Source organism: Protopterus annectens, chromosome 4.part0 (genome assembly GCF_019279795.1).
Source record: "Protopterus annectens isolate FY-2018-M chromosome 4.part0, PAN1.0, whole genome shotgun sequence".
NCBI classification, from domain to species: domain Eukaryota; kingdom Metazoa; phylum Chordata; order Ceratodontiformes; family Protopteridae; genus Protopterus; species Protopterus annectens.
Window position 1 is genome coordinate 49,058,229 of NC_056733.1, and position 18,639 is coordinate 49,076,867.

The following is an 18,639-nucleotide window of genomic DNA, read 5'->3' on the forward strand; positions in this document are numbered from 1 at the left end:
GCTTTGTATGTTAGGCAGAGATCGCCTCTGAGTAGGCGATATGCGACAGAGTAAAGCTGGAGTTTTTTGAGACTGTCTACGTAGGGCATCTGTCTGAGGCCGGTAATCCTCTTTGTGAGGTACTTCTGTGGCCTTTCCAGTTGTTGTAGATGTCTTGTGAGGTACATACCAGAAGGGGCATTGTACTCTATAATGGGTCTAATGAGTGATGAGTAGAGGGGAACAATGACCTCTTTTTTCCTGGATGAGAAACCTTTTGTGATGAGGTGTGCCACGTAAAAGGATTTCCTAATTACTGTGGCAATGTGATTATCAAAGGAGAGACTAGTGTCCACCTGTGTCCCAAAGGTCTCTTATCACACTTTTGGCATTAAGTAGACTACCGCCTATGTGGTAGTTCATGGGTACAGAGTTTTTACCAAAAGGGATGACAATGCACTTTCTGGCATTGAGCTTGAGGCCATGGCTTTGCCACCAAGCATCTGTCTCAGTGAGGCCCTTTTGTAGGATGTCCTCATCGTTAGGAGATTTGATTATGGCTCCTAGTTTGCAGTCATCTGCAAACTTCATTAGCTAAAGACCTTCTGTGTTAGCCTGTACTTCAGAGAAGTAGATACCAAACAGGAGAGGACCTAGGACTGAACCTTGTGGCACTCCACTTGTCACTGGTCTGAAGTTGGATTTAGAGTCTGCTACTTTCACAGTGTGGGTTCGGTCAGTGAGCCAATTGGCAACCCATTTTGTGACATAAGGACTTATACCTAGTTTAGTGAGTTTGTCTATAATTCCAGAGTGGGGGATGGTGTCAAAAGCTCACACACGGATAGTTTGAAAGATCACCAAAACAAATTATTTTTGTGAGGTAGCTGCTGTGTCCATACTTCTATCTCCAACAGTTAAGGATAATCTTCTCCTGTATGGGTGACACAGCCATCAGGTAAATGGCAAACTCTGCTTCACATGTTTGTCCATGTGTTATCTAGCTGTATGATGCCAGCTGCACTTGAACCAGACTTCAAGGATGAAGTAAACATGGGAGACTGGAGTTCAACTCCCTGACAGAAAACAGATGCACATTCGAATAGCTCCTAAAATATCTGGTCAAAGGGAGTAAACCTTCAACAACTGATAAATGAGATAAATTTACTTGACAGATCTCAGCATATTCCCACCTCTAGAACAAAATTTCACTATGTGTTAAGTAGAGCAGCCTTGCCACCTTCAAGGTAAACCTAGACAATTAGCTGGGCAGTCAAATTCTCCCTCAGTCTGTCTTATGATGCCTTCTTCGAAAACTGGACTGAACATTTGAATATGCTTTATTGGCTAGGCTTGTAATGTAAATTAAATACTAGTACTTACCTATGAACCTATAAGGCTATGAAATGTAACGGAGACAGAAACAGGGAAAGAAAGTTCATTCTTGTGATGTACTCTGAAAAATAAACTGCTTACCTCCTAAGGCGTTTTCATATATAAGGTGACTGACATGTTCAACTGCAGGAAAATTCAAACCACTCTGCAAATGTACAACAAGAGTTCCATGTTCGAAGACAGAGACCTAAGTAAAGAAAGAAAAACTGCCACAAGTTACACAAGTATACCATTTACTATGTCCTTTCATTAAGGCAAGTCTTTTTAAATAACATGTAAAAGCATAACTGATGCATCTTGGGAAGGATTAAATGAGAAAAACACAAGTCACCACATGAAGCACCATCTTAAGAGACTGCATTCTAGGCAATAATAGATACCCTGGCTGCATGAGTCAGACTGCTGCCTGATTACAGTCAATTAGTGGTGGGCCTGATCTAGAAGTTACGCAAATAAACCAGTACGGGGAGAGAGACACTAACACCAGAATTGTCAAATTCTTTTATAAGTGGAGAGGCAGACAGCTACACTGAACATGACTGTAAAACAGTAACTGCAGGGAAAAAAGTCTAATCTGTTCCTCAAAGCTGATTTTACACAACCTCCAAGATGTCGTTATCTGTAAGGAGCTGAAAATGTTCACTTCTCTACCATATCCTACAGCATTATTCATATCATGCAGGATTGGGGAGTGGGGCTTCAAATACCATAACCATGGGCTTAGAAAAGCACCAAGCATAACAGAGATGTTTGCGTTTGCCTCAAAGTCATATGTGAGAAAAACGATACTTAACTTATAACGATGCTGACAGAATAAGATGCATGATCCATCAAGGCAGGTGAACATCTGTTTTTTGTCAGAGCAGTGTTGCATCCCCTACTAGAAGATCAGCATTAATCTTAAAGGTGAATAACCAGAAGCAGGGACAATTCCAGAATAATCACAGTCAACAAGTGACACTTTTTAAAATATTAATGCTATTAACTTGAAAAGCTGATGGAATAAAAGAATGTGAATTATGCATTTTTGGAATTAAATGAAGTGTATATTGTTATTACTTACTTAGTGTAATCCATCACCCTTTCTTCCAAAACCAACTATTTTATGAGGGATTAGGAGGGACAGAGCAATATTTCAAGCCAAATTCAAGGATGTTTCTGACAATCAGGGACAGTTGAGAAACGCGTTCTGCACTGCACTTATGGATGTGGCTACAGCATGCCTTTCAGCACAGCAACTGTGAACCCAGCACTGCTACTAGGCTGCAAGTTCTGCTTGTAATGTTTGGAGAAGGTGTCAATGGAGATCCAAATTTCAACTACGTGTACAAAGTAAAAGCAGATATATTTTTTAGGTTTAATTTTATTTATGTGCTTAAACGTATGTATGTTACAAATTAAAATATTAACAATTCCTACCCATTACCAAAACAAGGAACACTCATCCAGAAGGTCATCAAGAAAAGCTAATTAAGAAAGAGAGGTCCTTACGGACCATTTACAACAGGTTAAAATACAATACTCCTGCAGCCAATGTGGCAATAGGTTCCAAAAAGTTTTGACCCCAGTAGGCAAAATTACACACATCAGATGTTTCCAGTTGTGCCCATGGAACTACAAGCAGCTTCATGGTGATAAACCAGATGGACAATATGGAAAAATCAGTTCTTACAGTTCTGAAATATGCATATTATGTATGCCCCCTAACAAAAATAAATAAATAAATTTAAGAGAAGAAATATGAAAATGTTACCATAATAAACCACAAAACTGTGCAGTCCCTGGAGCTCAGGGGTGATATGATGATAATGACAAGTGTTTCAGTAAATACATCACAGGGTTCTGCATCAGCTGCATCTTACTAAACTTGGTATTGGGATGTACCAGCTAAAGGACATTACAACAACAGGGTCAAGAAGAAGCCAAAGGATGGACCACAACTGGGAGATGTCTAAAAAGCATCAACTGCATCAGCTGAGAAATGTTCCTCAGAAGATCATTTTAAGATTTAATGATGGAAGAAACTCAATCCTTACATGTCAGGCATTCATCAAGTATTACCATGACACATTACATGTTAGATATAAAATCCAATTTGGTTTGACATACAATGCAAGAAAAAAGCAGAAAACTGCAAACAGTAGCCTGCACAAATGTGGTCTCAGTCTGGATGGGTTAGGCTTCAGCAGATTACAGGAAAACCAGTGACAGAAATGTTTCAAACTACTGAGCAAAAACATCACACTAGAACAGATAATAAAATGGAGCGTCACCAGTTATTAATGGTAACTTAAGTGTATCCTAACAAAGTCATCATGTGACAGCACTGACAATGCAAACAATAACTTATCCAAAATTAAAATCCGTCACACTCCACAGGAGAATGACGAGAAGTCAAATCCCAACACAACTGCTTGGAATCGCAGGTAGGAGTTAAAACAACCTAAGAAAGCAGAAAAAAATACTAAGGTATGACAGGATACATGCAATCAAAATACCTTGGCAACCATGTAAGCAGGATGCATGAAATGAAGTCAGTAGTTCCAGAGCAGAAGACATTTACTTACTGGAGTGTGAAGCTAGCACATCTGGAGAAGTAATGCTGGTCTCAGAAAGGAGCTGAAGGACTGCAGACACAAAGGAACAAGTTGTTGCTTTAATAATATTTTGGCACTTTCGTCAGCTCAAGAACATGGGGTGGTCACATGTAAAACAGCAACAGAACAAAGTGAACCAGCAAACTATAAGATCAGAGAACTGGTTCCACTACCAAGCCTGATGTCTTCATATCCATTTGGAAGATCAAATTCAGAGCATGAATCAACTAATGGGCTGCAGAGAAAATAATCTGAACAAATCTGAATCCTGTCAAAACAGACAAATTATTTACAAACCGCTACCGAGTCCTTACTGACCCTAAAGTTAAAGTCACGAAATACAAGAAGTTTCTGGTGACATACAAAGCATTAATAAGGAAGTAGGTGAGCTACCGTAGAAAAATCTGGGTGGAATTTGCATGAGAATAAATTTGTAGAGCATAATCAAGGGAGTCGAAATTCCTAATAGAAACCTGGACTATCTGCATTGCTTGCCTAAGGTAGATAATCACCTCCCTAATCCTCTCAAATTTAGGAGAATGAATAACAGAGAGGGGGGTGGCAGTCACCAATAAATACAGATAAAAATTCATGGCCATCCAAACAGGATTCCATTACAGATGCAAGTTCAGTATTGCATCCAGGTTTACTGTAGATGGACTTTGTATTCACATGCTCTATAACAGACCAGTGGAATGCATGTACGCTGGACTCGTCCACATGAAATAATTTTCTATGGTAGTCGGGCCAGTTGAGGGCTTTCATGGCAGGAAATCCTAATAGTGCGCACTGCAACAGTGAAGCACGAAGAACATCTCCAGATACAGCAAACAGAAACAAGAAATTAGACTTTGCATGTAATTTCATCTCAGGGTGCCTCCACCAAGGTCAACTTATGGGTCAGCCTTGAAGCATAGATGAAAGTTAAGCTCAGCTAAGACAGGTAGACAGAATGGGTAACACATGAAAAGCATTCTCTTGTCCTAATAAGATGGTATACCGATCCATGTTATCTCAAGATGCTAAATAAAATTGTTTAGAAAATAACAAATGTTAATTTACTGTAGTACAGAGCAAGCTAGTATTTTAAGAGTTAGAGTCTAAAATAAAACTAAAGGCTCTAAATACAGCAAAAAAGAACAGATTTTCTCTGACTTCTAGATTACATTTCCTGATGTACAACTTACCAACCACATCCTTTTGCCATCCCATCTGACTGTCACTTCTTGTGTATACGAAAACTGAATGCAGTATGTACAGAAGCTGGGGAAATGCAAGGTCAGCCAACTCAGTGAAATATATAGTTATATGGTGTAGCGTTAAGAACTAGGGAAGTTTTCCAAAATAACTAAGTTATAAATAACTCATACAAAATAAGAAATGTTTATCCAGATAAATATCCAAATAGTGGTGAAAATAAACATGTGTAGAAGAAATAAATTATTATAAAAGTATACACATGAAGTAATTTAGGAAGTGTACATTATTCATCAAAAGACTAAGAAAGAGCATAGATGATAAAATATTCATCCAAGGACTAAGAAAGATCATAATAGATGGTAAACTCCCACAGTGTATAGTCCAGAATCTACTGTATGAGTCATGGTGTTAGGACGGCCATATCCCTAACAGAATTAGAACACATGAGAGCACCTAGACTAAGACAAAGCATGTACATGGCTTGAAATAAAGGTAGTACTATATAACAAAATGTGGGGAAAGGAGATTGTTAATTCACGACAGACTGAATGGTTGACAGAATGGACTTAGCACAAGATGACATTTCTCAGAATATTCCCTTTTCTCCGAGGTATGTCGATCTCAAAGTTGGTATATACAAGTTCGAGGGGTGTGGGGATGCTTGCTTCCCCCTGCAAAAATAAGTTTTAAGGAGGACAGTGATCTTCAAAATTCGCTCTTCTCCTGTGTTTTTGGTCTTTTTTTATTTCGGCATGTCAGCATTCAGCATCTGACATTTCATAAGGGAGCAATGATGCTTTTTTGAACTATTAAGATGTTAAAAATGACAGGTCCCTGGAATCTCTCATCTCTATTCAGGAAACAAAAAAAAAAATCTAAGGAATGCAATAAATTCCCAGAGTCTGCATGGATGAGAAGAATAAACTAGGAAATGTCACTGAGTCACTGGGCATCACAAAGCAACTGTGCAGTCAGCAGTGAACCTCAGTATGATAGGAGCCACAGGTCAAGTCAGTGAAGTATTATTGTAATTTAAATTCAGTAACCAATCACACAATAATTCCAACTGGAGTAAAGACAGTACTTGAGTCAATAAAAGCAGGGACAGACAAATAAGAAAACAGAAGTGGTGTTCAGATGCTAAGATAGCAATAACTGCAAATAACAGCCAGGTGCAAATAGATGCTAAATTCAGCAAATCCAAAACCTCAGGTAATACATGCAGCTGTCACAGGAAAACAAATTAGTTCTCCTTTGGAACTTTGAACGGTAAAGCCCTAACAAACAGAAACACCAAAAATCTAATGCTCAAAACTGAGAAGGACAAAAAAGTAAAGTGCAAATGTTTTTAGTATAAATATCATATATAAATATATATATATATATATATATATATATATATATATATATATATATATATATATATATACATTAACTCCACAATTGCAACAACTTGAAATAGGGGGAAAAACTCCCAAAAGAAGGGATCACTGTTGGTGTATATTTGGACATCTTAGCATCAGTGACTTCCTATGGAAAACACCAATCAACTTTGTGATTCTCAGCATCTTGTGCTTCAGCCATTGATGCAAGGGCACTTCACCTTGGTACTTAGATAGCACAGAAAAATGACAACTGCCAAAATAAACACGTATGTCTGTATACATGTTTGCTTGTGTACTGCAGCAGAGCACTGATCATAATGGAAGTGATAGGCACATAATCTGTACAAACTAGGTGTCCTGAAACATCTTAAACACACCAGCTATAGAAAATGACCAGCCAATGTAAGACTCTCACCTATACAACCTTGACTTCAGAATTCCCCCCTCCCCAGAGAGAGGACACCTGAACAGGATGATGTGGAGTGCTAATGACTGCAAAAACAAAAAAAGAAGTTATGTCTTATCATAACGTTCCATCTGAGTTGTTGATCTTCTTCCATTCATCACTGATGGGTACGGTTCTGAACCCTCGGAACAGAGTCGGCCAAATGCCATGCTAGCGTACACCAAACTCTCGAGCCACGCTACTACCTACAATGCCCTTCATCCCATACCTCAGATCAAGTTTGCAGAACACATAGTAGCAACATATATATAAGAAACCAAAACAAAGGCAGAGGCCATCTCTGCGCAAACACCCTAACACACCAAAAAGACCCAAAGATCCACCAGGAGCCTTTGGTGGGGGAAGGTGGGAGGGTGTGATGAATGGATGATCATCAACAACTCAGATGGAACATTATGGTAAGACATAAATTCTTTATCTGAAGTTGTTAATCTTCTTCCATTCCTCACTGATGGGAGAGAGTCCCTAACTACTACAGAATCTGGGTGGCCCTCATGGAAGAACATTCCGGAGAACCATAGAGCCAAAGGCAGCTCTATCCCTGGAGACAAGATCTAATTTGTAATGCTTGATAAAGGTATGGGGTTTAGCCCAGGTGGCAGCTGCACAAATATCATCCATGGAAGCCCTAGCATGAAAGGCGACAGAAGCGGCCACAACTCTAGTGGAATGAAGTTTAATGCAGCCAGGAGCAGATTCCTCCTCCGGAGAATAAACAAAGGAGATGCAATTCCTAAGCCATTTAGACAAGGTAACCTTAGACACTGCCGATCTCTTTCTAGAGTCCGCAAAGGCAACAAAAAGCTGATCTGACTTTCGAAAAGACTTTGTCCTGTCCAAATAAAACCGCAACTGTCTGTGGACATCCAAGGAATGGAGACAGTATTCCCCTTTGTTGGTATAATTAGGGAAAAACACGGGCAACTCAATGGACTGATTAACAGAGAATTCCAAAACCACCTTGGGTAAGAAAGTGGGATTGGTGCGAAGTGATACTCTGTCCTTATGGAAAATCAAATGAGGACTCAATGCATAATGCTTGCAGCTCTGATACATGTCTGGCTGAAGTAACCGCCACCAGAAACAAGGTCTTCCAGGACAGAAACTTGACATCACAGGTTGCAGCTGGCTCGAAGGGAGGTAGAGTCAAAGTTTGAAGCACCCTAGACAGATTCCATGATTCCACAGGTTGCCTAATGGGAGGTCTAGAATGAAAAATCCCCTTCAACAAAGTCTTACACAGACGGGAAGAAATAGGAATTCTGTCTGAACCATTATGGAAATTGGAGATGGCAGCTAGATGCACCCGAATCGTGGATGCAGAAGCCCCATTAAGGAAAAGCTCAGTCAGGTATTGAAGAACCGTAGCTACTGGAACAGAAACAGGGTCCAGAGACAGCTCTTGTGCCCACAAGGAAAAAATTTCCACTTGTCTTTATAAAGTTTTCTGGTAGAAGGTTTGTGGGAGGCCAAAATAATATTCCGTACCAGAGAAGAAAGTGACTAAAGCCTGGCTACTAACGGAAGTGGAGCAACCAAGCTGTCAGTTTGAGAGTGGCTAGATTTGGAGACGACAACCCTTGGGGGTGAGAAATGAGATCCTGACAGAAGTCTAGAATCCAAGGATGTCGGAGCAGGTGTGGCTGAAGGAAGGGGAACCAAACCAGACGAGGCCAGAACGGAGCAATGAGAATCATTCTGCTTCTCAATTGAGCAGCTTTCCTTAAGACCAAGAGTATCAAGGGGATGGGAGGATAAGCGTACAGGAGACCCGTGGGCCAATTGAGAGTCAGAGCTTCTCTCGGGAACTCCCCCAGCGGAGGAAAGAGGGCAAAATAGCTGCTGCACTTTGCACTGGAGGGGGAGGCAAACAGATCGCAGCAAGGCCGGTCCCAGCGGCTGATAATTTCCTCCGCCACATCCAGGTTGTGAGACCATTCATGAGGAAGCAGGATGCATCTGCTCAGCCTGTCTGCAATCACATTGGAACTCCCTGGGATGCATGTTGCAATCAGGAAACAATTGGTAGCTATCGCCCACTGCCAAATTCTCATGGCTTTGCAGCAAAGGGGGTAAGATCTGGTCCCTTCCAGCTTGTTGATGCACCTGACCACAGACATGTTGTCAGACTGGATAGCAATCGTTCTGAGAGGAAGAGGAAGGTGGAGAGCTTGTAACACCAGTAACACAGCTCTGAGCTCTGGAAAGTTGATGTGTAAGTCGACTTTTAGAGGAGACCACTTGCCTTGAACAGATTTTCCCTGAAAATGCCCCCCCCCCACCCTATCATGGAAGTGTCCGTAGTCACCATGGCGCTGAGCTGAAGAGGTTGAAAGGGGTGACACCAAAGACTTTCATCCATTCTCATCCACCAGAGGAGATCCTGTTTGCAAAGATTGGTGATTAGGATTAGTGCATTCAAGGGATGATGACTGTGTATCCATCGAGTCTGAAGAAGCCACTGTAACAGGTGCATATGAAGCCTGGCCAACGGAACAATGGGAATGGCTGCCGCCATGGAACGCAGAGCCTGCAAAACTTCCCTTGCAGACACATTCCTGCGGTCGAGTATCACTTGCACTTGTGTTCTCAGTCTTAACAGCCTGTGATGAGGAAGAGATATTAGGCCGAGCTGAGTGTTGAACATATTCCCTATGAATTCCAGTTGTTGTGAGGGCTGAAGCTTTGATTTTTCCCAGTTGATAGTAATACCCAGAGACTCCTCCAGAGACAGAGTGTGGCGCAGGGCCCTGGTCAGTAGACGCTCGGTGGGGGCAGAGGGGAGCCAATCGTCCAGATAAGGAAACACCTGGAATCTGTGCAGTCTCAAGTGAGCTGTCACCACTGCTAGACATTTCGTGAACACTTTGGGGGCCATCGAGAGACCGAAAGGCAGGGCTCTAAATTGAAAATTATTGGCTCCCAGCCGGAAGCACAAAAGCCTCCTGGAGCGTTTGTCCATTTTGATGTGGTAATATGCATCCCGGAGATCTAGAGAGCACATCCAGACACCCTCCCGAAGAAGGATGGATTGAATAATGACCATGCGGAACTTGGTCTGTATAACTGACTTGTTCAAATGACTGAGATCCAGAATGGGCCTCCAGTCCCCCATCTTTTTTGGCACCAAAAAGAGTCTGGAGTAGAACCCTAATCCGCATTGATCTGAGGGGACCTTTTGGATGACTCGCTTTAGAAGAAGCTTCTTGATTTCGGAAGCTGCCTCCTCCCTTTGACTGGGTGGAACATTGGGAAGAGAGACTTGAGGTCTTGGAAAGGACTTGAGGGGAATGTGATAGCCTCTGGTGATAATTCTCTGCACCCATAGATCGTCAATAATGGAAGACCAGGCTGCTTGGTGCAGAGAGAAATGCTCCCTGACTGCTTCCAGAGGAAAGCAATCGGGCAACGCTTCAGGAGCGCTGATAGGGCCTACTGGAGAAAGAATCTCTGGAGCCCTGATTCCAGTAACCACCTCTGCCTCTAAAGGGACTTCTTTCACCATCGGACCCTCCTATGCCTCTGGAGGAGTCCTCACCACGTGCGTCATGAAAGAAACCTTGCGACTTCTTGTGCCACAACTTTCCACTCCTCTGATTCCTGGAGAAGGAACGCTGAGGTTTGGAGAAGTGCAGGCCCACGGCAGACAAGATCTTTCCATCCTGCTCACACTTGGCCAAAGTATCCTTGACCTTAGAACCAAAGAGCATGGAGGGCTCAATAGGGACGTTCAAAAAGGAAGACTTGAAGGAATCTGGTAGGTCAGAAATGCGCATCCAGGCATGACGTCGGACAACCACCCCAGCACCTGCTGCTCTAGCTGCTCCTTCGGTTGCACAGGGGAGCAACCTCAGGAGGAATTCGAAATTGCTTCAAGGGTGGGAAGTTGGGAGCCCACTTTGTCATGTGCTCCATCCAACACCTGACCCGTGAGGTTACCAGAGAGTTCGGAAATAAAGTCTCTCTGGAGTCTCGTAAAGTGTGCCAAGAAATTCAGCGAATACATAGCAAAGGTCGCTGTAGCAAAGACTCACTTCCCTAGCCTATCCACTGCCCGGGACTCCCTGTTGGGCAGATGAACAGCCGGACTCTCTCCTGCCAAGTCCTTCTTTGTGGCCACCACCACCACAGCATCTACTGGCAAACCTTTCGACCAATGGGATTGATCCTCTGGAGGAGAAAGTACTTTGTCTGATCTCCTGGGGATAGCTTCTACTGAATTCTGACTCTTCCACATTCGCTGCATGATGAATTTGACCAAGTCATCTGCAGGAGGGATCACCCAGGACGTACTGGGCTGGGAACAGAAAGCTTGTAAGAATACGGATTCCTCCGGGGAAGGGGTGGAAGATTTCCAGTCACCCCGCTGACTCAAAATCTCCAAGATGTCCCAAAGAAAACATCATCAGGGGATGATCTAGAGGAACCTTCCCCATCATAATAATCCATATCCTCAGTAAGGGACTCTTCAGGTGAGTCCATGCGTTTTCTTTTGCACACCCTCTTCTGAGGGGGCTCTTCAGCAGGAATGTCCGAAGAGGCCTCACAAAGGGGGGTGCTTTGAAGTAGTGGTCCCCTGCTAAGGGCAGGCGATGGCTGAGTAAGAGGGGGAACTAAAGGTAGAGCTGAAGGAGGAGGATTGCTAGCCACCAGTGCCCTCTCCATAATCCGGAAGGTGGGCCCACCCAAAGAGGGATGGGAACCTGGAACCAAAGAGGACTGAATCGGAACCAGGCTCACACCCTGCTCTGAATGTCCCACCTCCAAGACTGACATTTGAGAAGGGTTCAGTGTGGAAATAACTCTCGGATCTGAGACGGGAACTGAGAAGGCCGTCGGTGCCGGGGCTGGAACCAAATATTCCACCCCCCAAGCAAGGGGTTGAGTAAGGTGAGCTGTCGGAAATGAAGCCCACCAGGACTTAGATGCTTCAGGCATCAAAGCAGTCGGCACCAAAGGAAGGGGTCCCATTGAAAGCAATGGGCAAGGGGGCCTTGGAGCCGAAAGATCCCCATTAGGAGAATACGAAGGTGGAAAAATCCCAACACCCAGAGCGGAACAGGGTCTAGAGATTCCTCTTGCAGTCAATACCTGATCCACGAGACGAACAATGTCTATTTCGGACATACTCCTGGCAGACCTAATCGATATCCCGGAAGGGGATTCAGGCCGGTCCAGAAAGGGACTGTACGGTTGCCCGGCAAATGGGTTCACAGAAGAAGAATACCTGGTCCATGGTAATGAACTCAATGGAGCCGAGGTTTATGATTTGAATTGCGTAAATGGTAAAGTTGGCACCGAGAGGGAACTCAGAGCCGAAGTCACAATCGGGGTAGTAGTCAAAATTGGATCAGAGGTCATTGGAGCCTGTAAAGGTGAGGTCGGTGCCAAAGTGTCCTGAACCAGACTGGTCAGAACCGAAGTAATCAGCTGTTCAGTAGTCATCAGTGCCGAGCCCAGCACCGACAATTCAGACTTCCCAGAAACTGCGCTAGGTGCCGAAATTGGTGGCACCGAGACAGCGAGTCGATGCTTGGAGGAAGATCTACCAGCCTTAAATCAATGATTTTTGCCCCTATCACCAGCCGGTGAAGAAGGGTCTGAGAGGGTCGCTTCTTAACCTTGCCTGGAGGGGTTGAGACCTCCGCAGAAATAGCCTCCGAGAAAGGAGAGGAAAGCAATCCTTCCAAAATCAACTTGCTGCGCCATTCATTCAACGTCTGTTGACTAAAACTCACATAATTATCACATGGGGGAGTCGCAAAAAGGTGCGAGATGCCCAAACAATAAATGCATTTAAAATGCAAGTCACTGTTAGGTAATTTACCGCATGACATGCAATGTTTAAAACCTGAAGTACCCTTTTTCTCAGACATACTAACACTCGCTCAAACAGAGAAAAGGAGGAGAAAAAAGGCCAGACTACCAGCAATGGTATGAAGAGTTACCACGAGGGTGGTAAAAGGTAAAGAAAAGGCAAGAAAATACCAACAATGGTAAGAAAAGGAATACCAGTGGGCAGAGCTAGACTATAAGAAGACACTAGAAGAGAAATTATGGAAGAAATACAGAACTGACTAATTCAAAACTACTTAGCTGGAGAGCTCTGTGAAAACGCTTCTATATGGCTGCATGGCATACAAGATCTGGGGTATGGGATGAAGGGCATTGTGGGTAGTAGCGTGGCTCGAGAGTTTGGTGCACGCTAGCTTGGCATTTGGCCGACTCAGTTCCGAGGGTTCGGAACCATACCCATCAGTGAGGAATGGAAGAAGATTAACAACTTCAGATAGGTCATTACAAAATTAGGCTGCTGTCAGCAAAATGTGTTAAAATGCCCCTTATTCCAACTGTCACCTGCTCTGGGTGTCACTTCAACAGTGACAATCTTCTAGAGCCAAGGGTTAAACCGCCGGGTGGCTAGCCCCGGTCCGGTCATTATTTCATACTACACACTCATATGCACACACACATCTATGGCCAATTTAGAGTACCCAGTCCACCTATTGCACGTCTTTCACATGTGGGGAGAAATCGGAGCACCAGCAAGAAACCCACAGGAACACAGGGAGGACATGCAGACTCCACAGAGAAGGCACCGTAGCCAAATCAGTCAACTAACAAAAAAATAAAAACAACAATAACAAGAGACCATGTGGGAAAATCCCATACTCCCTTCCCATCATTAATGAAAGGCTTACACACGGCGCATTACTAAAGTCTTAAAATTGATTTGCAATAAATAAAATGCCATATAACCCAACCCACCACTTCTTTCATATAAAATCAGCAGTTGTAGCAACTCCCTAATTCTGCTGCTCTACCTTAACCATCTGTCAATATTAATTTTTGTATAATTTTTTTCTTTTCACAATGCCTTCCTCCTTATGATGTAATTCATTCATCAGCTGTATTCTACCGTCGCCAGACAGTGAGCCATCAGTTTTCCACCCTTATGTTATTGTCTTTCTTGCAACTGTTCTCATAATACTTAACATCAAATAGTAACATATTCATACAGTTATCCCATGTGGAGGCAGACAATTCTAGAGATAACCTAAAGTATCTAACTTCTGGTCCATTCATTATTTTAAACCATGCAATAAACACTTCTCAATTTGCTTGCACTATCAGGGCACGTCAGTGTTTCTCCATATAATCCCTGAACGGGCTAGGCTTATAAATGCCCCAGGGCAGACAGCCTAGTATGAACCAATGAACCTATAAACTTTAGAAAGGGCACAGTATACTCAAATCAAGGCGTGGCGTAAGCCAAACACAATCGGACTAGGCTTATAAATGCCCCAGGGCAGAATGCCTAGTATGAACCTAAAAAAAGTAGGATGGGCTGCTATTTACATAATTTACAGTTAAATATATTTTATCATTTTTATCAATAAAAAATATTGATTCAGAATCAAATCACAAAAGTAAGATCTATTGTTTATCGAATAACCATACATAAAAATTTAAAATTAACATATTTAACTGTAGGCGATTTTCAACTGATTATTTTTAATTTTTCTTTAAGTACTAAAGTAACCAAACAATATATAGACAATATATAAATATATATTACTATGTACTGTATATGTAATATATATCTTGTTCACCTAACATTTAAATTTAAAAGTTCTTAAATCCGGGTTTTAAATCTCATGAAAACTGAGTAACATGCAGATAATTTCAGGTTTAGATTTTAATACTCTACTTTGGTATTCTTCCATTAACTCAAGTAATTTAGGAAATTATTTAAAATAGGCTGGCCTGGCCTTCTGTGTGGAGTCTGCATGTTGGGTGGGCATTCGAAAGACATGAGTAAATGGGTGTGCCTTCGTTGAAGGTTGAACGTCGAGCTGGCACCTCGGCGTTCGTGAAAATCTACTGCCAATCATTAGCAGACCAGAGTTCCGCTGTGGCGACCCCTAACCAGGAAAAGCAGAAAGACAAAGAACAGCAACAACATTTAAATAGGCTGGCCTAGAATTCTACCTTGATCTAATTTTCTTTATTTTTCATTATGTACAGATTTAAAAAAATAAAAATATGAAACCTGTCAGAATAATACATAAAACTGATCTTTAGCATTTTTTAGTATTGTAATATTTATTAAGCCCACTATTTTCAAATGCAGCCCAACATATTCACTCAGTCTATGCAGTTAAATAGATTGAGGACCTCCCCTCTCCTCCTTGAACTTATGTATTCCAGTCTCTCATAACCTGGGGCACATCATCACTAAATGTTGTCAACCATTTCAAGCAAACGCAGGGACATACTTTCAATAAATTCAACCAACCCTCTCTAGCTATCACAGGGGAACACCTTCACTAAATGCTATCAACCCTTTCAAACTATTGCAGCAGCACACCTTCACTAAATGCTACCAAATCACTCAAACTATCACAGGGGGACACCTACACCAAATGCCATCAACCCTTTCAAACTATCATAGGGGCACAGCTTCACTAAATGCTCCCAACCTGCCTCTGGAAATCTGTGTGTGTGGGTCCTAGTGGCATGCAAATAATAAATGATGCTACTCTTCTCGCTCCTAGATAACCTTTCACCCCAACATAAAAACTCTGCCTGTCAGTGTCTTAAGTCTGCAAAAGTCAGTTATTCACCACCAAAAGCATCAAACCCTTTACAACACTTCCCCTGACGTGAAAAGCAAACCCCTTCGACCAATAACTTTTCACTGAAGCAGCATGTTGTTGAGCCTCTTTAAGATCATTTCCTGCAGATTGCCACCCATGTTCTCTCAATTCACAAATAGCCTTTTATACACTAACTTAGTCGAATTAAGACCATTCACATTTCAAGAAATGAATCTTCATTCTTAATCACTAACTTAGACTTTGCCACATCTTCCACATATACAATTAATGTGCTCTGCATGCCTCAAACAGTTCAATATATATAGAACACAACATTATAAAAACACTTTAATACTTCATATACTTAAAGAACAAACCACACTAGTGGTTTACCAGCTTAAATAAACTTCATTAGTCATACAGCAGATAAAACTTCTTCAGGTTAAAGACTGCTGTCAGGGCTAGTAAAGCAAATTGTGAACTAAACTTGGCTTCTGAAGCCAAGGATTAAAAGTCCTTCTTTAGTTACATTAGAAAACTAATAAATTACAGAGACGTAGCTAGCTCAACCTGCACCCACTGCTGCTCCTATGAACACGCCCCACACCATCAGCTGAAGTGAAAGAAAAAAAAAACAACTTCTATTCCTTCTCTTGGCACATCAAAAAGGTGGTCAAATTCATGACATACACCCCTTTTCTCCTGCCCCAGCAACTAAGGTCCCAGCTCTGTGCTTGCCGTCAACCTTCTTCCACACACTGTATTAAAAAAAAATCTTTTAAAACTGTAGCAAACAGTTGCAACAGCTTATACCCTGCCTGCACAGAAATCTATGGTGCTCAGGTTTTAGTTAAAAAAATATTTTCCTTTTAAACTGTAGAAATCTGCCTGCTATAAATACAATAAGCAGTTCCTATAGTTTATACCCTGCATGGAACGCTACAACACTCGAGCTTTAATATATATATTTTTTTACTTTTAAACTGTAGCAAGCAGTTGCTACAGTTTAGACCAAACACACTGCTCACATGCTCAGGTTTGATTGCAAATGTAATATCGGCTTTTAAAAGCCAGTATTGCACCAAAGAGAAATCAGAATGATAGATGGCTGATTGCACCCAGGGCAGTTGCCCCTCACACCCTGCCCTAGCTAGGTGACTGATAAATAACACCCAGAAAAGTTAATAACTTATCCAAAATCCATCAGACCCAAGAGACACAGTATATACACTAGCAGACATCTATCTTAGTTCCACAAATACCTGAATCCATTACATATCCTATCACAAAGGAACATATACTGAATGTCCTCACAAAAAGAAAAAAACAAAACAAAAATACTGCTTCCATGGGGCCTGAATTTATTCAGATGCTTAATATACAGCACTAAACATGCTCTTGTGGCGACCCTACTTAAATTGTTTAATCTGAATTTAGCTAAAGGATTTTTTCCCTGAAGTACAGCAAACTGCAGTGGTGATGCCCTTACACAAGGGATGCTAAGTGCCTTAAAAGTAAATTCATATAGGATGAGGTGGACAGCCAAACAGATTAAGGAAGCCATACAGTTAAGGTGGTGGTGCCCCACTGGAAAGTTATGCAGGTAACTAATGGTGACCTCAAGGCTCAGTACTGAGACTCCTCCATTTTGCTGTCTACTTTTCTGACCTTAAGACTGGGAATCAGACTCTTTCTTTAACTAAGCTTGCTAATGACTGCAAACTAGGCAATATTATCAAATCTCCCTTTGAAACCCATTTATTAAAGGAGGGACAAACCCTCTTACACAACTGGGGTACAGAAAGTACTAAAATTAAATGTAAAAAACTGTAGTATTGACACATTCAGTAGACAAGTCTCCCCCCTCAATGCACAGTACACAGTGTAGCTAATACCCATTCCAAACTAATAATGTATCTGGGGATCTTGGAACCTGGGTCACTAATTTTTTAGATTAGCACATAGCAACAGTAGTCAAAAAATTCTCCTGTTTAGTACAAGTAATATCTAAAGGCATTTCTTCCAGTTTAAAATAAGTTACAATTCCTCTCTATGCAGTCCTAATTAGACTACATACTGAATACAAGGCCCCTTTCAAAATGTGCCTTTCTAGAAAGACCTCCATGGTTTCTGACCAAGATAAATATTGGCCTAAAGTCTCTGACCTACCAACAAAGACGAGGATATCCTTTTACTCTTTTTTTAAAAGGCTCTTGTGGGAGTGATCTATGCTTTGTGTGCCACTCCATTAGATAACCTCCCTCGATCTCCTGTATCTTCACAATTGAAGCAGCTCCACTGATACCAGACCTAAGGACTTAAATCTTTACTGGCATATACATTAAAATGTGCCAGAGAGCCAGTCATATTACCAAATGTCTACCCCACCTCTGGAGCAGACCCTTGTAAGTTAAATAGTGATGTCCTAGCATCCTTGAAGGATGATTGGATGGGAACTCAAATTTACTTCTGAATTGACTATCTGCACTTCTTGAGAAGGGGGGTAGAGCATGAGGATGTACTGAATGGCATATAAGGCCTTTGTGACTCAGTTGCCTTGAACTTGTTATGATCCTATGACCTAGTACTGCAGAAAAAAGTGCCTGCCCTGTTTTCAAAATTAAACAGCATTACACCAAGTCCCCTCAGCGTCCTTTCCCAAGTGATTACAGTTCATCAATACATACAACCCAGCATAAGTCACATTTACTATACTGAACAGAATCATACAATCATCAAAAACAGCATAATCTGCTGACATACCTATGCAAACCCTTAATTTGAAAGAGTTACCTATATCTTTACTGTTCTGGCAAACCTTGAAACAATCCTCAGTAATAAACTGACATTACTCTCATTAGTGAAAATGCTGAAATTTTAACTATACTTTATTTACTTTCTTTTATTTATTTTTTGTTGGACAGGGTTAATCCAACTAGGCCAGTGACACTGGCACCAAGTGGCATTTGACTAAGATACTGGGTAATGGGTAAATTCTCCTACTCTTTTCCACTGTT

The 18,639-nt window shown here is 41.8% G+C and overlaps 1 protein-coding gene across 3 annotated transcripts in view; it reads right to left on the minus strand.

Annotated features, from left to right (window-relative positions):
* The window catches only part of SLC26A11 (solute carrier family 26 member 11), a 1,037,522-nt gene that overhangs the window by 373,865 nt on the left and 645,018 nt on the right, over nucleotides 1–18,639 (minus strand). For all 3 annotated transcript variants that reach the window (XM_044068078.1, XM_044068080.1, XM_044068079.1), the window contains one exon: nucleotides 1,456–1,561. In XM_044068078.1, the coding sequence (XP_043924013.1) occupies nucleotides 1,456–1,561 (106 nt within the window). The remainder of the gene's footprint in view (nucleotides 1–1,455; nucleotides 1,562–18,639) is intronic.